At 41.6% G+C, this 26,244-nt stretch overlaps 1 protein-coding gene across 1 annotated transcript in view; it reads left to right on the top strand.

Moving 5' to 3' along the window:
* Nucleotides 1–26,244, top strand: part of REEP3 (receptor accessory protein 3) — a 154,893-nt gene that overhangs the window by 51,245 nt on the left and 77,404 nt on the right. The window contains exon 2 of the mRNA XM_088450486.1: nt 9,823–9,895. Within this exon, the coding sequence (XP_088306612.1) occupies nt 9,823–9,895 (73 nt within the window). The remainder of the gene's footprint in view (nt 1–9,822; nt 9,896–26,244) is intronic.

Genomic DNA, 26,244 nt, shown 5'->3' on the forward strand with positions numbered 1-26,244 from the left:
TGTGTGGCAGACCCTGGCGCTGAAATGATTGATTTGTTAAAGTGTGCATGTCCTGTTTATACAACATAAGGGTGGGTGGGAGGGCCCAAGGACAATTCCATCTTGCACTTCTTTTTTTTCTTTGCATTATGTACAGTTTGGGGCCTAGTTTTTCTAACTGCCATCCTGTCTGCCACTGCAGTGTCACTCCTAGATGGGTCACGTGTTTGTGCCGCCCACTCGTGTCGCTTAGCATAGTCATCCAGCTACCTCGGTGCAACCTTTTGGACATGAAAACACTATTGTGAGGTGTGAGGTGTTCAGAATAGACTGGAAATGAGTGGAAATTAAGGTTATTGAGGTTAATAATAGCATAGGAGCAGAGAAACCAACAAATTCTGTGATTTTAGCTGTTTTTATGCTTTTTTTAAAAAAAATACAGATCCAAAACACAAAACCCAGAACCCAAAACACGGAAGGGTGGTTTTGGCAAAACCAATCCAGATCCAAAACACGAAGAAAGATCCAGATCCAAAACCAAAACACAAAACACGAAAAGTGGCCGGTGCACACCCCTAATTTGAATGTATATATCTCTGTTTTTTCTTTTATATAACAGTGTCATAATGGGGGTAAGGTGAATTGAGGGAGATTGGTAGACTCTTCAGGAAGATTGCTGCTATTTCAGGGAGTCTCCCTGACAATGAGGGAGAGTTGGCAAGTATGGTGTATGTATGTATGTATGTATGTATGTATGTATGTATGTGTGTGTTATTAGTTGCCATAATTAGAAATTTTAGCACTTGTGGCAAGATGTAAAATGGAAAACTCCCGCCCTTATCTGTAACCAGATTTACCTAAATATTCCTTTCTCTTCACCCCCCTTTATGCATCGAGCCCCGCGCAGTTGTCCTTGCTTGCACAACCCTGTAGAGATCTCTGTGTTGTGATGGCACTCTCATCCTACCATATCGAGAACACGTCTCCCATATTCTGCTGTTTATTTAGAAATATCGTTGATCATTACACCTGACTGCTTTTTTAAATGTTTCCTGTTTATTTCTTATGAAACATATAAACTGGTAACAATGGAATGAATAGTATTCCTCCTTTATGTTAAAAGTAAATTTTTCAAATATGTTAGTCCAGTGTATAGCTGATAAATATTGTATTATAACGACATCCTTTTATGAGCTGTCTGAGATGCTGAACACATCTGGTATGCTGAGCACATAGACTACACAGTGAAGATAAATGACAAGTAGTGTAATGACTACCAGTGAGAAATCTGTGCTAGTGATGCTTTATGCATACATAATGGATTGTAATATGCGGTGTTTAGCATATTTCTCACTGCCTTATTAATCATTCTGCATACAATACATTGTGTGCTTCAGATTTTCTTAACCATTATTGGATTCCTCTGGTATATCCTTGAAAGCAGATCACATGCTAAGCTCTGTACAGTGTTTGGAGTCTAATAATTAAAGGGGATATTTTCTATTAATTATGGAAGAGAGCGTACGTGAAAGCTCTCTCCTGACTAGTCGGAAGGTTATTTGTCACATCAAATAGCACAGTAGTCAGTATTGCTGTCTCACAACACTGTGGTGGTCAGTTTGATTCCTGACCAGAGCCCTATCTGTGTAGAGTTTGTATGTTTTTCATGTGTTTTGTGTGGGTTTCCTTTCACAATCCAAAAACATCGCTTTAGGTGAATTGTTTGCAACACTGGGGCAGGGACTAATGTGAATGACTGAACTATTCTCTATAACAGTTAGTAACGGTTAAAAAGTTAGTATATAAATAATTGGCTGCTGACTAAAATGTACGCTAGTATGTGTTGTATGTTAGAGACTATACAGTGCAAGCTCCAATGGGGCAGGGACTGATGTGAATGAGATTCTCTGTGTAGTGCTGCATAATTGATGAAACATGATTTCTAGTGGCCATACCAATATATGGTGTATGCAGGGATGGTTAGAGGGGTGGGCTGACCGGGCCGCCACCCAGAGCGCTGTAGCCTGGGGACACAGTTGCAGTCACCACCACTGATTGTCAGGTTGCGTCTTGTGAACCTGGATGGAGCTCCATGTGTTGGACGTCCAACTGATTATCCAGGACTGCTTACACACAAAAAGCTCCCTGGGGTAATATCAGCACCTGCCTGCCGGCTGCACTGAGACTGCAGTGCAGAGCAGCACCCACCGGCTGTGTTCAGTGTGCAAACGGAGCTGGGGAGAGAGCAACCTGCACACCCTTCCCCCTACATCCAGCTTCCCAACAGTACCAGGCATGTGTGTAAGGCTGTGATGCCAGTGAGTTCAGGAGTATGGGTAGGGGTGGGTGTACATACACATGTAGGCAGGGCAGTGACTGACTGCAGGGAGGGTATGTACATGTGTGGGCAGGGCTGTGACTGAGTGCTGGGGTATGTACATGTTTGGACAGGGCTGTAAGTGCATGGGGGAATGTTAGGCAGGGCTGTGACTGACTGCAGGTAGGTATGTACATGTGTAGACAAGGCTGTGACTGAGTGCAGGGAAAATATGTACATTTGTGGTCTGGGCTGTACTGCAGGGGGGAGGTACATACATGTGTGGGCAGGCCTCTGAGTGCAAGGGGGTATGTACATGTGTGGGCAGGGCTCTGATTGAGTGTAGGGGGTATGTTGGTAGGCAGCGTTGCCCGGCTGTGCATATATCTGCCAATTACAGTAGGGCTGGCATTACAAGTATTCCCTCGTACCTCTCACATTTAATTCCCCCATTGTTATCTTTGTCACTCCCCGGCGTGACGTAGAACCACCAATAAGCGGAAGATATAATTTAGCAACAAAGATAACAGCATTGCCTAGGTAAAATCGTTATAAACTCCTTTTTTCCTTGTTGGTTGAAGTTCGTTTTTTTTCTTATGTCGAACATAATATATTAATGGTTGTGGCATGGAATGATATATAGCAAGGAATGAAATGTAATTTTGCTGTACGTTATAAATCTTCAAATTGCTGGTTTAAAAAAAAAAAAGTTTTAACTTATTTTGAGGACCACTTAAAATTATAACGACGGTTCATTTTAGCTGTCTTTTTTTTTTCTATAAAATAAAATGTTTAAAGTTGAGTTCTATATATTTTCTTTTTAAATATTCCATCCCCCTCTTAGATGAAACATTGACAAATAGAAAGCCTGGAGACTGGCCAACTTCAAGCTCTGTCGTGTCCTAAGGCCGTGAATTACAATCTGTTGTTGCTGCGCTGTTCCTCTGGTTGCCAAAGCAACAGCAGAAAAGAGAATTAGAGGCTGGGTGGACCACCTCATCTAAACCACTGGAGAGGAAAATAAAATAAACTTGCAAAGACATAAAGCAAATGTGATATCAGTGTGGCAAGATTAGAAAGTTGGGTGTATTTACAAACTGTGCATATCTTTTATTGAGGATAATTATGTGGTTTAAGTTTTTTGTTTTGAAATTGAATTTGACTGGGCTGAATCCCAATTTGCAACAATAGCTATTGTTTTGGCATAGACATGATCAGTGCTTGGGTCTAGTGTCCTCTATTGCTGAATGCTGTTATTTTCTCTCAAACCTGGATGTTCAGAGTTCGCTCTTGCATTGTAACCTGTGCTTTTTAAAGATCTGACTTTTAGAACCCTTTCCCATGTTCCCTTTTTAATTAATCAGTTTAAAGTGTGTTATATTGTTCAAACTAATTTGAGTTTTTAACAGACCAAGAGAATGCCTCCAAGGTTCCCCACCTAACACCCATATTGCTTATTAAATAGTCTTGACTAGGCGCCATCTTGTTATAGACCATCCTGATCAGCCCGTTGTGTAATTTATCTCTGCGTGCATCAGTCAGTCCCTTTATCTTTTACCAGCAATCCTCGGATAACCTAAAAATAAGTGCAAAGGGGTCATAAATATGTAATTTTGTTGCTCGGCACAAGGATTTTTGTCCTCAATTGTCAATTAGTGCATTGTTGTTTCCTCCCAGTCCCTGAAGCCATACCACAGCAGTGACTGGCTTACGCACAACCTTAAATGTTAAAATTTTATAACAAAAAATTACAAAAAATTTGTGGGGTGAACTAACTAACCCGGGATCCTTCCTGTGGTCACTGATGGGACAGAGGGGATGCCGCCATAACAGTCCGTGTGAAGGAGGCCACCGGGAATCGCACATCTAGCACACAGATAGATGTTGTACTCACCAGCTGGTGCCAACAGTCCCAGCGTGCATCGGGACGTCCGGTCTTGGTGAAATGCCTATATCCGCAATTGGCAGTGGGTTTTCGGTGCCGGTCTTCAGTGCACGTCTCTCTACTGTAAGCATCTTTTTATAGTCACTGCGGGTGGGCTAGACAAATGTATATAAGTTGAACTTGTGTGTCCAACACGTTTCGGCTGGCATAAGCGCCCTTTTCAACGATCATTGGTTCGTGGGTACCTGTATGAGATGTAGTTAAGATACCTACAGCCTGTATTCCAGCTGCTGAAATCCCGGCGCCGGAATGCCACTACCCGGCAAGAAGACTGGCGCCGGAATACTGACAGTAGTGGACATCCCGATGCCGGAATCCCGATCGTAAGTGTAATGGGTCTTGTAAGGCTGTGGGGGGGGGGTTAGGGTAAGATACCCTCATTAGGGTTAGGCACGAAGGGGGGAGGGTTAGGATGCGGGGTGGGGAGGGTTAGTGTTAAGATGCAGGAAAGGAGGGGTTAGGGGGAGAAGGAGGGAAGGTTACTATTCTTACCAGACCCTTATCAGGATCTTGAGCATCAGGATGCCGCTGTCTGTACACTGACAGCAGGCATCCCGACTGCTGGGATTTCATACCCATTCCGCCTGTATAAATAGTGAGTTTGGACCCTGATTCACTTATCCTTTTGGATGATTCCTAACTGTAATCATTGTATTTTTTTCTGTAATTTTATGCTTTTTAGTTTGTATGGGCTAATATACAATCGGATATTCTTTTTGGATGGTGTTTGGTTATTTCATGATTCGGATAATCTGCATTCATATATTCAGCGTCCAAGTATATATAATGAACCAGTATGGCATTCAGTGTCCAGTGATACTTAAAACACAGGCTGAAAGGCACTTCTTTATTAATGTTTTAGTGGGATCCTGCCCTGCAGGAGAACAAGGTTATTTGCCTGCATTGGAAGCACATATACAGGCTTGGCTGCTCTGACAATAGTGCTGTCTGTCGTTTTAGGTGCTGGTACCCTATGAAACTGTCTACACTTGTCTCTGACTGCCATACTATTGTCAGACTGTCAGTCAGCGAACACACAGCATGACTCCAATTTACACCAAATGTCAATTGTATTCAAAGTATAAAAAAATAAGACAATAGTTATTCCTCATGTCCTTGTATTTGCATGAGAACCCATAATTAAGTGTAACCCCCCAGTAACTTATAAAAGTGAAGCTCCAGATCCTAATTCCCCACACATTTCTGTAAGGACACACTGTGAAGGTTTTTTAAGGTTAGGCTGCAAGGGAAGAATGCTACATTAATTGCTGTGTGCAGCCGGGAAACTGAAAGCAGGACGTTTTACTTCCAGACATGGCTAAGCAAAACCAGCCATAACTCTCAGTGCGGAACATCATAAATTACATTCAGCTGACACCAGTTTCCAGATTACTGTACATTTACAAAAATAAAAAGAAGCAGTTTTTGTAGCTGGTATGTAAAACCCAAGACTCCTGGGGGTGAATTTACTAAAGTGAGAGCTTTTAGAAGTGGGTTTTAGAAAAGATGTTGCCCATAGCAACCAATCAGATTCTACTTAACCTTTCACTAGCTCCTTCTAGAAGATAATAGCTAGAATCTAATTGGTTGCTATGGGCAACATCTCTTCTAAAACTCACTTCTAAAAACTCTCACTTTAGTAAATTCACCCCCTATTGTCCTAAATGCGAGGTTCTTGTTAGAATGTTAGTCTTGTGTCATGTATTTAGTTGCATTTGCAGGGCCTTATGTGGCAAATGTAATGCAGGCAGTGGATAAGAAAGGTTTATGATTGAGATTATAACCAATTCCTTCCTTCCTGGTCTGGCAAGTCTGTTAGCTCAGTGATTGTGCCTGTGCTCCTACTTCCTCTGGTTCTCCAGAGTGTACAGGAGGAGACTTAGTGCAGAGAGAAAATGGCAAATAAGACTATATTTTCGAGAAAAAGGGGGCAATGTAATAGCCTGAGACTTGCAGGCATCACATTTCGCCGAAGCCTACAAGTCGGAGGGTATTCAATTTTCCCCAAGGTCTACTCGATAAAAATTGGGAATATTTAGTTGTAATGTGGACCTGGCATCCCATAAAACCACATTGATATGTGTATTTGGTAATGCTTTTAAACTAAAGCTAATGAATATAGAATATTCCTCTTTCTTACTTGTTGTTTAAATAGTTTGCATACATTCCACAGCGCTTTAAAAGATCTATAGACATTCACATCAGTCCCCAGTGAAGCTTACAATCTATATTTCCTACCACTTGTACACACATATATGCACTAGGGTTAATTCTGTTGGGAGCCAATTAACTGATCGGTATATTTTTGGAGGTTGGGAGGAAACCGGAGCCTCCAGAGGAAAGCTACGTAAGCACAGGGAGAATACACAAACTCCACACAGTTAGGGCCGTGGTGGGAATCAAATTGGGTTTGGTATAAAAGATCTACATTAGAAAGATACAGGTACAAAAGGTCGACACACAAATGGTCGAAATGTTTTTTTTTTTTCTATTCCTTCCCTTGGTGCTTAACCCTCCCTCGTGATGTCTGTGCTGTGAGGCAGTAATGACAACCATTACATCGTAATATTAGAGTGCCAATGGCATCACAGTAACTGTTCATGATGCTGGTTTTAGTAGATTAGTATTATTTATATATATAATATATATATATATATATATATTATTAATTCTGCCATCAGATTTAATTCACTAATGCTGGCCATACACGCTGCAATTATCGGGACGATCCGCCCGATATCAGCGGATCGCTGTGATAATTGTAGCGTGGGGGGGGGCGACCGAGGGTTAAATATTGCTCGGTCGGGCATGCTGGATTGTCCAGCATGCCCGTTCGATGCAATATTTCTCGGGAAACTGTTGGCCGCATCGGGCAGTGTATGCCCAGCGCAGCCGACAGACAGACATTTCCTGTGTTCCTTCCTACGGAAGGAACAGGGAAATGTCTCCTCCCCCGGGGGCGGAGCACGGATGTCGGGCTATACACTGTGAGATTTCTCTCACAGTGTATGCCGCGGACATCTGCGGCTGGCAGCCGGCCAGATAAAATGTCTGTCGGTCTGACAGACATTTTATCTGGCAGTGTATGCCCAGCATTAGATGACTGTGTATTGTTTATTCATGTTACCACCATGAATTGTGCATTTTGTATCAAACTTATCAACTCTCCCTCATTGTCTGTCAGGGAGACTCCCTGAAATAGTAGAAATCTCCCTGATTGCACCTTACCCCCATTATGTAGCTGTTATATTACAAAAAAACAGAGATGTACATTCAAATGGGATCATTAGAATAATTTGCCTGCATTGGTTAAAAAGGCACAATGATCCCTATGGTACATGCATTTTCTGTAATGTATCAGTGTGTTTTCAACAACAAATAGATCCTGCGAACTGCTTTGGGGCTCTTTTACATTTGGATGTAGGGCACACCACTCAGATGTAGCAGTATACGTCCACTTTACCGCCGCGCTCATAGGCGCTGCTTTCACAATCTCCCTGAAATACATTTTCAAAAGTAGGCTTGTACTATGTGTGAGGGGATATTCTCCGTACTGCAGCTCTCCCTGTGCTTGCTCTAGAGACCAACACAACAGCATATTATGTAATAGATTAGAATCCTCTTCATGTTTTTGTGACTTGTTTTTGTGTAAATGCACTCTGCCTCGTATAGCCTCATTCCATATAATTAGCGTTCCCGCTAGGCTGTTTTAGCGGGGCGCGTCGCCCTGCCCTCCTTCTGGAGGGCAAAAAGCACCCTGCCCTCCAGAAGGAGTGCAAAGAGCGCCCTGCCCTCACAGCCTGCGGGTGCCGTCTTCACTCGCGGGGCGCAGTGTCCCGCGGGTGGAGAAATGTGCGGTGACCCGGTCACTGCTGGGGAATAGATGCCGGGCGCATGTGCCCGGCATCTATTCTCTCTGTCTGCAGCGCTTGGGGGCTGCCCGGCGTGTCCGGAAGTGCCGGGCGTGCCCCCAAGAGTGACGAAAAGGGGACGCGTCTTATATCACGCCCCCTTTTCAATGGCCACGCCCCCTATTCGGGTGCGCGCACAAAGGTGCCCTCTCTGGCTCCGGTGCCCTGCCTGCCGCCGGAGCTAGAGTGAACACTATATAATTGACAGTTGGGAGTGTATTATTCATTATTACACAAGATTTCCTAAAGAACACTGAAGTGATTACACAAGAACTGACCATTTTATAATTTTATAAAGGTACTATTAGTAGTAGATTATGCTTATATCAACATCACTTGTTTGTTATATTTGAATAACTGCAACATAATTTTTTTTTTATCTATACATGCCTATAAATGTTTATATAATCTGTAAATTATTGCAGATAAGGAACATCTGGTTTCCTGCATGGAACGCGTCAGTAACTCCCAATGTATATAATAATAATAAAGTGCTTGGGGTAAAAAATACTGTAAAACAATTTGTTGGAAAAGTAATCTGATTTATGCTGGCCACTACTGGCAGATGTGGTATAATACACAGTCACTTGAGTTTTAAAATATCTTGGCAACTTTATTGTAATGTCTGTTAGGTTTGCTATGCTGTGTTTTGTATGCTCTGCAGCACATGAGTAGAAATTAATGTTGGGAAAACACAGATTCTCTGTATAGTCTTTAAAGTCACTAAAAGTTTCTAGTTCCAACCCCACGCTGTAATAAACCTAAAGGATATGAATGTTTCTTCGCTGCCATCTCGTGGCACAGAATCATTAACTACATAAACCCATATTTATTATTGTGAATTTACAGTACAAATATATGCTTCCTAAAATGTATCTTCATATTTAGCCTTAGTAACTGGATATACTGGTGGTCCCTGTGTATTTGAGGCTACGCCTGTAAAGTTACATATCACCCATCTCTTAGAAGTGCACAAACCTGCTGCAAAAATTGTAACTACTACTAAAGCTGGGTACACGCTGAGTGATGTGTACATAGCCGATATGTCAGGCTGACCTATCGGATCCTGGTTACACATCAGAACGAGGTAATGAACAACTGAACGATCCCTCGTTCCATCCTTCATTACCTGCAACGGCGCCGCATGCGATATCGTCGGGTTGTCGCATGCGGCTGCGGGAGCGAGCATATTGGCCGTACATACTGAGCAATGCGGCTGATATGTCGTTCCGATTCGGACGGAAACTACATATCTTGCCCACATTATCTCAGTGTGTACCCAGCTTTACAAAGGTGCTGGATCATAAATTAACGTCCAGTCCTGTATTCAAGGTCTCCTGCTTGTACATGGAGCCATGTCTCTGATTTGTCTTAGGGTAGCTTTAGAATTAACAGTATTGGGAGAAACAAACTTTATCTCCTATATAGAATATATACTTGGGAGCACATTGTTAAAGCAAATTATCTGAAGAATTAGAATGCTTTAAAATGCTCTAATATACAAAAATGTAAAGGTGTTTCTCAATGAAGTAATTAATACAAGTATTATGTACCCTTGTTTTTGTCCCTGACCGTGTTCTCTCACATGGACATGCAATATAAGTGTTAACATTCATCCAATTTACTGTTCTAGCAAAAAGACTTTAATTGTTCCCTTTTTTTTCCCTTAGGCTGGTGTTTGGCATGCTGTACCCGGCTTATAATTCTTACAAGGCTGTGAAGACGAAAAATGTGAAAGAATATGTAAGTAGTACATTCTAAGACTCTGACTATTTCTAGAGATGAGCGACATTTTTCAAAATTGTCCTGTGGATTATTGGCCTCGTTCTTCATTTGGGCAAGGTGTTTGACGCGTTTCTCTGTCTGAATTTAGTCTTAATGGTTCCACGTGGAATTCCCTCTGTCCGTTTTGTCCTGCCGATATTTCAAACCCCGCCATAGAGCAGATTATGTGGAGTGTAATTTTTCTATAAATTCGGCAAAAATCCAAAGTTAATAATACAGGGTGCAATGGTGAAATGGATCATGGAAATGGTAACAGGGAACAAATGGCACCAATTTTAATTGTCCTGGAGTTATACTGTTAGCTGTGAGGTTCTGTAGCAGCTTTGTGGGTTATCTATTGTGATGTATAGGTAATGGCCTTTGCTTACTTTTATTTGCAACACATAGAGGGGTGTGAGAAAAATGAGCAATGTTATCATTTCCTTTGTGTCCATATACATAAAGCACGAGAATACTTTGTGGCTAGTCTTTCCCTTTATCAGGGCTTTCGGTTTCTTTCAGACCCAATGGTTTAATTGTTGATGCTTTTGAAGAAGTTGTCTGTCTGAGAACTGACTACTTGTTGCACATGTAAGGTCATATCATCCCCATGAATTTTAGTTTTTTAAATCAGGTGGATGGTTAATAATAATTTTCAGACTCGTGTTTTTGAGTCTCTTACGTATGAAGTGTTTGTAAGAGTTGCTTGTTCATTATTTTATTATGAGCTCTGTTCAAGAAGGAATAAAAAGCCCTGTAGCACGATCCACCTGTGATAACGGGGGTTTTCACCTCTTTGTCCTATTCAGAGAAGGGGTTTACCGTGGAGAAGTCTAAGATTTCTCCAGCAGAGCCCCTGATTAGTGTTAAAATCACTTCCCCATATACTAGTATGGGGAGAGCGATTTCATTGAAGTTGTCTTTGCTTTCCATTACGCTTTGCAAGTAATAAATTGCCAGCTCAGGATGGTGTAATAGGCTCCTTCCCATCGCTCCGCTTCCTTCAGTATACTGCGGCCAATCTGATGCTGTCAGAAGCATCAGTGTCCCACTTGAAAATGGAGGCAAAAAAGAACACATACAAGCATGCTATCTCCCCACTCTATCCCAGACAGCTATAAACATTTTTGTACCTTGAAGTTGAGCTGTCAGTGGCTCCCAGACACACCACCATGTAATTCACAGGAGCCATGAGCGCTCTACTACACTGTCCACTTGGGTTAGGCACTAGTGGGAGGATTAGGGTTATGGATTAGGGCAGGGGTCTTCAAACTTGGCCCTCCAGATGCTGTGGAACTACACATCCCAGCATGCACTGCACATAGTTTTAGCATGCTGTTATATCAAAAAGGTGGCAGTGCATGCTGGGATGTGTAGTTCCACAGCAGCTGGAGGGCCAAGTTTGAAGACCCCTGGATTAGGGTATACAATCGGGAAGCCGGCTGCCTTAATACCGGTAGCCGGCTCCCCGACTGTCATATCCTGGCGAGGGATGAAATGCCGGGCGTCTAGATGTAGATGCCTGACATTTCCCCGACGCTGGGAGACCGGCGCCCAGCATCCCGATCGAAGGGATGCCGGGCGCCGCGAGCAGACAGCCACTGGGGCTGAGGGTTAGGTTTAGGGCTCCCGGGGGGGACTTAGGGTTAGGCACCCCCCCGGGAGGGTTAGGGTTAGGCTAGGGGGAGGGAGGGTTAGGGTTAGGCACCCACGGGGGGAACTTAGGGTTAGGCACCCCCCCGGGGGACTTAGGTTTAGGCAGCGTGGAGGGGGTAGATTAGGGTTAGGCACTTGGGGGGGGGGGGAGGTTAGGGTTAGGCACCCCTAAGGAGGGTCAGCGTTAGGGGGTTAGGTTAGTTAGTACTTGCCTATCCACGATCGGGTTTTCCAGTGCTGTCGGGCTTCCGCTGCCGTCAACTCTGCTGTTGTCGGCCAGGCGCTGCTGGGAATCGGACCGCCGATACCTGGACCAATTCCTGGATTAGGGATAGTGAGGAAAATACACTGGAACGCTATGGCTGAGACTCCACCGCCAGAACCGATTTTCACGTGACTGCCGGGTTCCAGAAGAAGACTCTGGAGTTGCTGCAGCCACTGGGACAACATACAGTAAGACGCTGCTAGACCACCAGGGACCGTTTGTCAGCAGTTCATCATGGCGACATATCATCCATGTAGCCATGAGCATGCCAACATTTTGCCCATATCGGCATTCTCGTGTCGACATAACTGTCGACCAATCGTACCTAAGCCATTTCTTCCTGGATCAGCCTCTATTTTTTTTTGTTTAAGTGGTCATTTTAATTTAACTATTCTAATCCCAAAGGAAATTTAACTTATTTGAATTTCTACATATGTTTTGACCTGTTGCGCTGCCTGCATATTAATGGCATACATACACACAATGCAGTTTGTATTCATTTTTTACTTGCATTTTAACGTGCAATAAATGCATTGCACAATCCGGTTTGTATGTGGCCTTGTAGACCGCCATAGGTTTTATGGTCCGTTAAGGCCCTGATGGGGTTAATGCTTACCCATCTGAATATGTAGACTTCCTGACTTGTGGTGATTATTCTAAATAAATGAGAACACAGAATTCCCAAGGATAGGGAAGCCAGATGGTCTTACTCTCACATGTGAATCTTGTGGCAACTGTAAGATGCATATAAGAGGAACAGTTCCTGCCAATAATAATTGAGCAAAACTCCCTTTTGGGCCTTGGTTCCTAATTTTAGATCAGAATTGCTTCCCGTATCCCGACATGTCTCAGTATTTTGGCAGTACATGTGTTGGGTCTGAGGGAAAACTGCTGTAGGAATTGCAAGGCTTCACAGACATGAGGTTGGCGAGTTTGGCTGTTTATCACAATTGTAGAAGGAAATGTTTGTGGCTTCTCTGTTGTTTATTATGTAGTTCCAACTCCTTTTTGATTCGGTTATTTTTATTTAGCCAGTAGAATTGCACATTTGATATTTATTTTGCTGTAGCTTGGCTCGATTCAGAAGAAATTTGTTTTTTAGCCCTCGTTTATTCCTTTCAGCGGAAGGATCCATGATTCTATTTTCTTCCATCCCATTAAAATGCTGTTGTATTACATTGCATACGATATGTATTTAAACACAAACATTGGCAGCATTTCAGGTGCAAGTTTCAATGCTCAAGAGAGTTTTCTTAACGGTCACTTAGTTTTGTATCTTTTTCGGTCCTCTTCCTGCAAATTTATTGTTTCAGAATTAGGGATCCATCCCTCTACTAATAATGTTGCAGTACAGTATTATAAGCTGACGTAACTTGTGATTGTGCTGAATTTTATATGTTCTCTGCAGTTGTGCAGAGTCTATTCTGGTATATCCTGTCCTGCAAATGGAGGTCAGTGGTACGTTTCTGTATGACTGCTGCAATCTCCTATTGTAACTTGCCATCCGTTCATTGAGTTGAATGTAGCATGGTTGGTAATAAAATGAAGATATATTGATCACTAGGTTACATATAGTGCTTATTACTGATGTGTACGACCAGAAATGCATCAATAGTCAGCACTTAGACAGTCACTGATTACACCAAGGCGCTGAGTCTAGAAGCTTTGGAGCAGTCATGAAAAGAAGCCTGCAAATGCTTAAACTGTGCAGCCATAGTTATCGATAGATCAATATTCTGAGTACTGACCCTACTTTGTTGCCCTATGACTGCAGCCATGAACAGTGTTCCACCAGTGACAATTCACTGTATGAGTCCTGGAAGAGAGAGTTCATCATTGCTTGTACGGACAGAATATATGCTGTGCAGAAGTAATATACGTCCTCCGTAGCCTCCACTTCTGTTCTGATGAGCGTTTTACGTTACTATATTTGTTTTCATTATTGGCTGTTATTTTAGAACTACTACTTTAAGGTTAGTGGTCTTTTTAATACCTGGTACTGTAACACAGCTGTCAGGTGCATCAATAAGGACAATAAGCGCTCTTTTCAGTTCCACAATATCTACAAACTACGTCCAAAACGGCATAGTGTTTGGTGTTGCAGTGTGCTATTCTATTGTTACAGGAGTTCCCAGTGACCTCACTAGCGATATCCTCCAGGTTCGGTAATCCCACGTATGAAAGTTACTATAGGTCTATACTAACATAGATCCAATCGTAATTTTTATTGTAGTTCCTACATACAAAAAAAATGGGGGAAACTACTCTAGTCTGAATCTTAAAGGTTTATTTTGTGTAAAAATATAAAACAAATAACAAAGATACAGTAAAGCCTATGTTTCCATTGTTATAACGTACTGCATTTTCTATTTCTGTAATTTGGAGCTCTAGAGAAATAGGGTAATTTTGCCTGTGTTTTTTAGGTCTTCTTTTCCATGGCTAATGGTAATAAAATAAAGTTACCAGAGAACACCCAGGATGGTCATGAACAAAATAATATAGCTGCTTGAGTGAGATTAGATGCTAAAAACTAGTTACCCGTCGCAGAACGGAACCTTGAAATTGCGCTCGGTTTTAGAGGTTTAAACCACCTCCTGTCTTCAGAGGGCTAATCTGCAAATGCTAGAATGTCTGTTGACTACTTTTGTGGTTAATGCTAGAATGTCTGACTACATTTGTGGTTTTTATCCAGCACCAATTGTGTTTTTAAACACATAAATTTAAAAATGATGGTTTACAATAAAGGCAAATAATCTGGTACGTACAGTCAAAATAGTTTGGGAAAGTAGGTCTGACCGTTAAAAGGAGTTTGTTGTGTACATGTCTATGGTAAAATAATTTGGATAGTAATGTTTGTATTAGTGGTAATGGATATTGGACCTGATATAGAGTAAAGGCCCCCATACTTCTGCTGGCGGATTGCGCGATCCTCCGATCAGAAACGTTGATCCGCTGGTCGGAAATGCCGACCGGCGACCATCATGTTCCGTGATCTGTCGCAGGATCTGTGAAATTCATCATGTTAAATTTCACCGATGTATCAATCACTATCATATTTTGATCGTGTTCGGCAAATCCGTGAAATCCAACATGTTGAATTTCACCGATCCTGCGATGCCGGGTTGCAGGATAGCAACATCACGGCAATCCATTGCAGATGTATGGGGTCCTTTTAGATAGAGCAAGTAACTGTGCACCTGGACAAACCATGTTGCAATGCAAGGGGTGCAAATACATAACATTTTCTTGCATGCAGGGGTAAATACTGGCTGCTTTTTCATGTAGCCCACAGATGCTGGACAGCTTTATTTTTACATTGACATTTAGATGTCAGTTTGGACACGTCCCTCCCAAATCTAAATCTCTCTGCACATGTTACATCTGCCCCACCTGCAGGGCAGCATGGTTTTACCAAGATACCCACTTTCTTGTTCTTTGCTAAGGTCCCCATACATCTGCGACGGATCGGCGCGAATTTGCAATCTGATCCGCTGGTCGGGAATGCCGACCGGCGACCATCGATCTTTCCTTGATCTGTTGCAGGATCGGTGAAATTTTACATGTAAAATTTCACTGATGTGCCAATCATGATCATTTTTTTATCGTCATTTCTGTGAAATCCAACATTTTTTATTTCACCATCCCTGTGATGCCGGGTTGCAGGATCGCTACATCGCGACGATCCGTCACAGATGTATGGGGGCCTTTACTCTATTCCATACTTGCCTACTTTAAGTACATGTGTACTGCTACATCTGAGAGGCGTGCCATAGAACTGATTAATATCCAAATGTAAATGCGCCCCAAAGCCGTTGGATGTACGATGTACCTATTGACGAAAACACTACATTTCAGAAAATACATGTAGCCATAGGAATCATTGGGGCAGATGTATGAAGCTATGGAAAGTGATAAAGTGCAGAGTGATAAATGACCAACCAATCTGCTCCCACCTGTCATTTTTCAAACACAGCCTGTAACATGACAGTTGTGAGCTGATTGGTTGGTGTTTTATCACTCTCCACTTTATCACTTTCCAGAACTTCATACATCTGCCCCATTGTGTTTTATAACCAATACAGGGAAATTATTCAAATGATCCCATTTGAATGTATATATCTGTTTTTTTGTAGTCTAACCGCTTCTTAATGGCGGTAAGGTGCATTCAGGGAGATTGCTATTATTTAAGGGAGTCTCCCTGACAATGAGGGAGAGTTGGAAAGTATGCTTTATTTTATTCCAAACTCTTAATCAGGCCCATAGTTAACTGGGTAGTCTAAAACGATGACTGTGACAACCAGGCGGTATAATGGAGGTAGTTGCTGAAGTCCTGTTAACATTAATTAAAAAAAAACACAGACCAAAAAAAATCCTTGCAATTCCTGGTGCCTAGTCCTATTCAGTTAATACTTTTTTTTTTGGGGGGGGGATAATGGGGCAGATGTATGAAGGTCTGTGAAGTGATAAAGTGGAGAGTGATAAACGACCAGCCATTCAGCTCCCAACTGACATTTTTCAAACACAGCCTTTAACATGACAGTAGGGAGCTGAGTGGCTGGACGGTTATCACTCTGCACTTTATCACTTTCCAGAGCTTCATACATCTGCACCATTGTCTGTTATCCTTAAGGCAGGAGATTAAGCTGTTCACTTCCCCAGCAAGGCAAGTCAGATTAGCACATATTCCATACAACGTGCTCTTATTTTTACATGATCATTGATTGCGGCCTGGCGCATGGCCTTTCAATCTGCCTCTGGGTAGAAAACGCAGAAATCTCGGGCAGAATGGATGCTCTGGGTAAATAATTCACCCAGCCTACATCTTGAAAAGAATCCAGGGGACATAGGAAACAGTCAGGGCTCACATTCTTGGAGACAAATAGCATCAGTGCACAATTGGGAAATGTAAAGTGCATAGTGAAAGCCGAGGAACGAGAGAGAGACTGTATTTACATATAAATAGTTTCTGAATCCAAATCAGGAATCTGTGACAGTCTGCCTGATGGATGAGGTATCAGCTGTCTATGTGATGATTACATGTTCAGCTTATACTCCCTTACTACAATGCAATCATTGCACTAATCTCTGTCATGTGAGGGACTTGCTAAATACTTTACATGGAATATTGTTAGATAGACTTAAAAAATATATAAATAAAAGAAAAAATAGATTGTAGTATTTGCTGACAAGCTTAGACCAATGCAGCCATTCCTTCCGGGTTCTACAACAAATGGTTGTTTATTTTTTTATTAATGTGTCCCTGAGATCACAGGAAACGCATCGCCCAGCGTGGGGCATTGAGATTATTATTATTATTATTATTATTATTATTATTATTATTACTACATTTTATTTATAGGGCGCCACAAGTGGTCCGCAGCGCCGTACATACAGTAAAGGGTACTCAGAACATGACATTACAATACAGTAACCAAAATATAAACCGAACACAAGTAACAATTAGCAACACAATTCTCCATACACAAAACAGCTGGGAAGGTGAAGGCTGTCATAGAAGTGCTAGAGAAGACGGCTGTGAGACAGTGGGGAGGAGGACCCTGCTCCTAGGAGCTTACAATCTAGGGGAGAGGGGAGACGGACAGATGACATGAGGCATGAGTGTGTAGAGACGGACCTGAGTGCAGGAAGTAAGCAAGGTAGAGATGGCTGAGGCGAGAGGGACAGAGACCTGGTAACATGGTTATGTGGTGGAAGGGTATGTTTTGGTGAACAGGTCTAATGATGGCTAAATGGAAACATGTTGACTTTTTAGATGCCGCTGGTAGAAATGCTTCAATTTTAAAATGATTTAGAAACCAATGAGGGGAGGGGGATTCAATTAGAAGTGAGGGGATGTAGCTCCCGGTATGAGTGCCCGGGGCTATTCAATTATAAGCCCCCTTAAAAGCGGGAGATGCAGTTTACCACTACTAAAGCCCAAGGCTTTGTCGCAGTAATTGCATTTTCCGACTTAAGTGCCGGATGATACGCTGTTACCGCTCAAAGTAACACAACGACTAGCCCAAGGCACTAGTTAGCGCAGATTTGTGCTCGTATCTCAGAAGGTTAATCACAGGATTTACAGAGCGGACAGTTCAATAGCTTCATGCACTCATCCAGGGAGCTACATATCCTCGCTTCTAATTGAATTACCCCCTAAGAGGTTTTATCAATGTCTCATTATATTATACATTCATTTTTTTTTCTAGATTGGGCAAATCGGTAAAATTAAAAAGTTCAAGTGGTCCGTTTTGCCCAACACCTGTGTCAGGCATTGCTCCTTTTGAGTAGATGTGTTCTGATACGAGACATAGTGGGTACAATGCAGCGTTGAACACAAATCGGCTGTGTGTGCTCTGACGTTGTGTGCACGGAAATTAATGTGCTCGTCTGCGCAGTTTGTGCGCATGTTTGCGGATTGCCCACTTCATCCGTACGCTTGGTCTGCTGCTGATCATCAGGGCACACTTGCACCAGCCTATTCTTGGTGCACACGATACACCTGCAAACCTGCGTATTTATACTTCAGTCCAAGCCATGCAAAGCAGGGACGGTGAAAGGGTTCTTCCTTTCTACGCACTATACATGAAGGGGTTACTGTGAGCAGTGGTGTACCCAGCCGACGGTACGATTGGCTGGCTGTTGCTGCTGAAGACTTCCCCATACCTATGCTTGGTGATTTGCTATTTAACATGTAAGCCAGCTCCTGCCTGTTAATCTCTACATAGACTGGGCTGGTGACGCTGTAAATGAACCATTAACCACTTAACTGAACGTGGTTGTATGGGATGCGAATGCAATCAAGTCTGCTTCAGCTGACAAGGTGCAACCACACCGCCCCGCTGTGTTTTTGAAGAGGAAATCCATTCTACAAGTGTGCAGAACATGTCTCCTCTGACTCACCGGACTCTCCTGCGGAAGCGGCAATTTCTGACCGGTTTTGCCAGACAAAATTGTCAGTTAAGTGGTTAAATGCTACAGACACGTGTGAATTGAGGAGGGTACATTTTTATGATACAGGATGTTTTTATTACCACAATAAACCTGAGAAAAAAATTGCAGAATTGGAACAAAGAAACAGAATAAATTAACTATTTAACCTAATGGGATATTACAGTGCCTATACAAAATGGCTACCAAAAGTACACCTAATAAACAAGCTGTATAAAATAATACTGACCTTTTCTACTTAGTGGAGATGTTGAGCAAAATTTACTAAGCGGCGGTTTGACGGCGGTTTCTATTCTATTCTAAACCCCGGCGGTTTGGTTGCGGCTTCTATTCTAAACCCCGGGAGTTTGGTGGCGGTTTTGCAGCGGTTTCTAAATGACAGCCCTGTTCTATTCTATTCTAAAATGTGTTTTGACTGCAGTTTTGCAGCGGTTTTGGCCTTAGTAAATATGCAGATAGCAAAACCGCTGCCAGACCACAGTCAAAACACATTTTAGAATAGAATAGAACAGGGCTGTCATTTAGAAACCGCTGCAAAACCGCCACCAAATCCCTGGGATTTAGAATAGAAACCGCCACCAAACCGCCGGGGTTTAGAATAGAATAGAAACCACTGCTTAGTAAATTTTGCCCATCATCTGCTCTTTAATAATGTAATCTTTTATAAAAATGAAATATATAGTTGAAATATTTTTGTCTGCCTTTTTAAGGCCCTTCTCCTGAGTACCGATTTGATAAAATACAGTGACGAGTATGTGCAGTTCACCTTGTTCACCCAGACTGGAAAATTCAAATTAAACTATTTTTCATATCTATGAATGCTGGAGGTTTACGTATAGTTAGAATATACCATTATTTTTGCATGGCACAATTCATTTATCTTTTTTTTTTCTAATGCCAGTCATTTGTTTCAGATAATAATTCCTAATTAATATCACCATAATACAATATATATCTGTGCCTATCTTGCTCCAGTGTTGTTAGCATGCTTCTATTTTCTCCCAGTTACAATACATATGCTGTTATAGCATGGGAGTTGCAGACATTCAAAACCCTCCATGTCATCATAGGATTTAGAGCTGTGGGAATACCTCCTATATATGACTCCCAGAAGAAACTTGTGACCTCTAAATACTTGTGAAAAGAAAAAGCTAATCATTTAAAAAATACAGAATTTTCTTAGGACTTTTAACCCCTGAAATCTAATTTATCCTCAAAAGCTCCCGTCTCTTACATGATTCCGTGCGCATATATTGGTGCGGGAAGGCTGACGACTCACGATTAAGCGGCGGTTCATTTTTAATGAATGAAGACGCTTGGTAAATATGTTCATACCATGACGTTGTAGTTTCATTCTTGCCTTGCTTTAGCTGTGATGGATATTTCCAGTACTTAGTATATATTTAAGGCAGGGGGAAGCAATCCATTCAAGAGATGACTTTGCTTACAGTAAATTGATTTTGTAGCCTATAGGAGGAAATGGGCACATGAAAATGATGTTGGCAGGTCTCTCCATGGATGCTGGGTATATTTTTCTCCTCTTTGGAATGATGAAATTACATTTTGCTAGGTTACAGAAACTAGGGCTGATGCATTGGTTTCTAGGCTGCCATGGAAACTAGCGTAAATGAAGCTCAATGGTAAGGTGAAAATGAGTCTTCCCGCTAGTGTTAGCTTCTTGGATTTCTATAATCAATAATTTTTAAACGAGAAGAAAAAACTTGTGTGTGTGATATTTAATTGTCTGTATACCACTTAGTAAATTAGGATATACATTATATTACAAAGTTGCTGTGCCCGTAGCAGACACATTTTTCACCGAAAATCTCCCCAGATAGTGGGAGAACCCTTGATATGTTATTTTGTAGCTATTAATAACAGAATCAATCTGATCCCAAATTTCTTAAGAACTTCCTTGGACAACACAGGTATACTCCTACTGCTATGCAGAAATTTTCCAAAGTAGTTTCAATTTTTCGTTGCCTATGTCATATGATTTTCAGTCTAGTTATTGATACTTACAAATATATGTTCTTTGCAAAGATCAATGTTAATCATCCCCATAAACTCAAACTGAAGACATGTATAAAATCTATAGCAGTGGCAAACGTAAGATTTATAGTGGGTGGGTTCTCAAATGCTACAGCTTGGATCAAAGAAGGGGGAAAAACAAGACACTCATTGTGATAACATTAGGATTAGAAACATACGTTTTAAAAAAACGTAATAAGATGTTAAGTTAAATTGCAGCATAAATTTACATTGATGTATAAAATCAACATTCATTTTTACTTTCTGTTCATGGATCCATCTGGACCATCTTTCCAAAGTAATATAAATCTTTAGTGTAGCTTCACAATTAAGACTCATTTTTCGCCCACATCCCATTAAAATTAAAAAAGAATAAACTGAGCAGGTCCCTCTCACCTTGTCTGTTAATTTTGTTTTATTACTGTTTGTTCCCAATTGTAAATTGCAATGGAACATGTTGCACCATATAAGTTATTAATAAATAAAAATAAAAAAACAAAAAAAATTACAATTTGTGATATTTTTCCAAGTGCTTTACATCACCCTCAGCAGCCATGAAACTGGGGACTAGTATAGGCAACTTACTTTCTACAGAGAAATAATAAAATCTAAAAAACAATACTGTATACTAAAGCCCAAAAATAAATAAGAACGATAATTATTAATTAAATCTTAGGTTGATTCCTAGAAGAATGAGTCTTTGGGGCCAGTTCAGTTAGCCTTGTGGTTCAGTCTGTGCACATAATGGATAATTTTGCAATGAAAATCTTGCTTGTATTTTGTTCACACATCTATGGGCTGTAGGCAAAAATCAAGCTCTGTTTTCCTGCCTGGACACATAAATCTCCAACAGCTCTTTGTGCTAATTGAATCAACCCCTTAGAATGCAGACCGTGCTTTAGCGTATTTAATTCAGGCACAAACTGGGGGTTTCTATTGCTTGGGTACACACTAAACGATGTGTACCCAGCACAATGTCATCTGCGGCAGGACCCGGCGGGTGTTCCGGCAAGTGCATACACACTAGCCAGATACACACTGGCCGATGTGGACGATATGTTGTCCTATCCACCGATCGAATGACATACCGTCTAGTGTGTACCAAGCATAAAATCCCTTTCAGACAGAGAAAAGGACCCGGTAAGTTGTTGGAACAACCTGGGTCAAACCGGGTCTTTTTCTGTATGAATGGTTCAACCTGGTTCCCAGGACTTCGACCCTGGTCGCTGCCAGGGATATTGCTGGGTCCAACCCCAGTAGCCTCTTCTGTGAAAGGCTTGACCCAGGTCATTCCTGAAAGGAGGGTACAGTATGTCACGGCCAGGGTATTTCAGCATGGCGCTAGGCGGGTGTTACCTGTGAGGTCGTTGTGGCGCGGGCTGTCTGGTGGCGGAGCTGGTGTTTGGCGGGGGCTTTGGCTACGCGCGTTGTTGTGCGGCCCTGTTGTCACTCTGCGCTGGTGAGGCCTGGCGGTGTCTCCGTTTCGTTTGGCATGGGCGCCGCCATCTTGCCTTCTGGCCATGTGATGCGGCTGGCCAATCCTGGTGAGTCACATGTTCCCTCCGGCCAGTAACAGCACGGCATGGGGTATTTAGGAAGGGTCAGTGCCTTCCTTCTTTGCCAGTGCAACGTGTATCTCAGCCTAGCTGAGAGGGAGTTCTCTGTGCTTTCCTGTTCCTGTGAATTCGCTGTCTGCCAGTCTGCCTGTCAGCTCCTAGCTCCCACTGGACTACCACCGCTTCCTCCATCACCCTTGCCCATACCTGAGTGCCTGAGCCTGCTGACATCCTGCGCTTCAGTTCACTACCTGTATACCTGGCTTGATTATTTTCAGTTTCACTACCTGCACACCTGGACAGCTTTAATTGTTTCTACTTGGACATTAACCCTTTTACTCCCACCACAGAACTCTTGTGCACATTATATATTCCTGGACTTTTATTTACTGCCATTATCTGTCTACTCAAGCACTTATTAAAAATTCTAGTTTTATTTTTAAATCTGCTTCTGTGATCACTCCTGCTACCACCCCAGGTCCACAAACAACCCAGAACATTACACAGTAGGCTTTTGGTGATATCATCTTCAGCGTCCACTGAGAGACTGAAGACCCCGGGTCATCCTTGTGTATCAATGCCTGTTTCCCTATAGATTGTAAGCTTGCAAGCAGGGCCCTCTTACCTCTATGTCTGTCTGTTATTACCCTGTTTTGTTCTATCAATGTTTCCAATTGTAAAGCGCAACGGAATATGCTGCGCTATATAAGAAACTGTTAATAAATAAAAATAAATAATAAATTGGAAGTCCCAGGAATAACCTGGGTCCATCCACTGATGTGAAAGGGGGTAAGTACTGAAACCCCGGCATCAACCCGAGTTCAGTGTCCAAAGTCCGAGCCGGGTTCACGACTGGTTTCTGTCTGAAAGTGCTATTGGAAGCTTTTTCCTTCTTCTCACCCATAGAACGCTTATGACTCTATTGTGTGTTGAGGGGTTCACCAATGTGACTTCCTTCCCCTAAGTATGTCCATGCATGGTAAAATGTACTCCACCAACAGCTGCAGAAACATCACCTGAATTAAGTGTTCCTTATTCAGCACCATTAAAGAGTGCTGGATGAGGTCACACCTTTCACACTGCGTATCAACGACCAGCTTTACGTAAGAGGAAGGGTCTCTGTCAAAACCCTTTTTTGTTGTGTGGACAGGCTAAAATGAAGTGGGTTGTCCTAAATATTGTTTATCTAGTCTGATCAATTTTCACCACTTGTTGTCACCTCGTCTGGGGAAAAAATAAAATGTAATGGTATATTTTGATAGTTATCCTTTTAAGTGAATACTAATGAATTTGTACTTTTATAAAGTTTATTTCTTATACATGATTTTGTTAAGGCTATATTTTTATTTGTCAGACATTTTTGCTTGTCTCTAAGTTGGTGTACCAGATGCCGCAGTCTTCCTGCTACAAGTGATTAAATCTGGGAATCTGCGTGCCTGACCTCTCTGTGCCAGTTGCTATGTGTGGCATACTGTGGTTACTGTTGCTAGGGATTTGTAGCCTTGGGTAGGATTGAATGTAGTAGTTCCATGTGTGGCTTGTAAAACACAAAAAAAAAAACCTATAGAACGAAGGGAAAAAGTACAATTGCATGAAAACAAAGCTAGCTGGAAAAAATGGAAAAAGACTTGCTGTTGGGTAAGGCAATAATGGTCAAGGGATTTTTGGGTGTATTTTACTGAGGATGAATGGCTGTATAAATATTCTGTTTCAACATGGTTGATGTACATTTGAACTTTTTAATGAATGAATTTAGCCAGTGTGATGCTTCTTTAGCTATAATATGGTATACGTTCTGTAGGATTCAAATATACTGTGTAATGCATTATGCAGAATAGTGACCCACAAAAGAAATGTTACCCACAAACTTTGATTCATGTGGAATTTCTCCTCCACTTTGCATATTTCTACTGGCCGATGTGGAATTTGGTGGTGGGGTAACATAAAGGACCACGTAATGAAACAAGCTGGATCAAAATGGTGCTAAATAAGCAGGCAACGGTTACTGGCAACAAACATGTAAAATGTCAAGGTAGGCAGGAAGGTATAATAATCAGGATCTAAAGACATGGGAGATAATGCTTCACATTATTACCAGAACTGTCTTTTAATGTCACAGTGACACATCAATATATTTACCTTCATGGTTCAGATGTGAAAATGTCAAGGTTGGGGTTTAATTGGCATTAAAGGCAAGTAAGATGAAATTGGGCAGGCATGGTTGTCATATCAGTGGGAGTCACCAGGCAAATAGAACCCTGGACCTTCTAAATAGTGGGTAGTGAAAAAAAGTGTACTCTTCAATCCACATTGTTTTATTATTGTACAAGACTGCTAAAACATGTGTGTTTTTGTATTTATTTTTTATTAAATAGGTCTGTGTTTGGTTAAAAGCTGAAAATTATGACTTGACTAAATCTCTTATCTGCTAGATTCTTTACCTAGATACCCCAAAAAATGAGCAGCAATTGCATGATCTGTAGACTGTGTACAAGACTGTAGACCTGAAATCGTTAAAGAGAAAGGTCACCTTCGTCATCAATTTTACAATCTAACGCCCCAGCAGGAAGCTAGGGGCTGATGGCTTCTATCTAGGAACACATTAACATTTAATTTGCTGTCAATCGTAATGGTGATCATGCTGGCGTGTGATCTGTTCCTTTAAATCTTTTCTACATGGGAAGGGTTGCTCATTACTTTTTTCTGTTCTTTTAATTCAGAATCTACAACCTCTATAGGCGCTATGTTCTACAATCCATTTACTTACTGTGCCACCATCATCGGACAAAAGATTTCATCAACTCTTATAGCTCTCTAACTCTTTTTTTTTTTTTTTTGCTTCTTGAAAATCATTCTATCTTGCCAATTGGCCTTTACAATTCTGTATCTATTAAGAAGTCTGTTTAATGTTCATCAATGCCATATTCCCCAGCGGAGCTTGAAGTGGCGGGTACATTCAGCCTGGTGAACAATGGCTCACTGATTTTAATGCAGAACATTCATATACTCCTTCTTTTCTAAACCTAAATGGCGATCTATAATAATCCTTCCGGGATTTTAATTAAGAAACACTCTTGAGTGAAGGATTGAAAGCCCTGGCACAAGATGATGGATGGTCCAAGGTAGAAAGAAATAATTAAATGTACTGTTTTTGATAATACAGTTTAGCATTCAGGTTTTCCTCTATTCAACACACCATCATTGTGTCTGAATTTCAATTTGCTTCCAGCTGCATGAGCCAATGTATAATGAATTCCTGAGGACATACCACATGTCTAAATGTTTCATTGGGTTTGCAATTCAATTTCCCACTGAGCAATTTATGTAACATGCTTCCAGATCCAGTTACTCTAGTCCCTCTCTAGGAGGAACGCCTTCTGCTAGGTTGTGAATTTGGCAAGTGTATACTTTGTTGTATTTCAAAAGGACGGAGTATCATTTACACATTGCCGTAGTAGGGAAACTAGACGACAAGGGAGCAGGCCCTGTGGTGATTTCCTACAAAGTGTGCAGACAACCATACTGAGCATTAGAATACTGTTGAACTAGTTCATGTTAGAGCACTACTGTTACATAACAACTTGCAGCTTTGTTTTTGTTGTTGCAACGTACGCTTGTTTGATTAGCAATTTCTTTTGCAAAAAACACATCTCTAATTAGTAGGTTTGTGATTGCAATGTGGAGGCATCTATTTTTGTTTATAGTGTTTTTTTTTTTTTATATTACTATATATAGCTAGCTACTGATATAGCTAGATATATAGGTATAGATAGATATGTGTATACGTAGATATATTATTAATCCACTTTGTGTCACAGATCTCAGGGAGCATCTCTAATTCACAACCTTACAGCTTTCCCGATCTCCCG

This window comes from Taudactylus pleione, unplaced genomic scaffold (assembly GCF_031769625.1).
Source record: "Taudactylus pleione unplaced genomic scaffold, aTauple2 ptg000518l, whole genome shotgun sequence".
Taxonomy (NCBI): domain Eukaryota; kingdom Metazoa; phylum Chordata; class Amphibia; order Anura; family Myobatrachidae; genus Taudactylus; species Taudactylus pleione.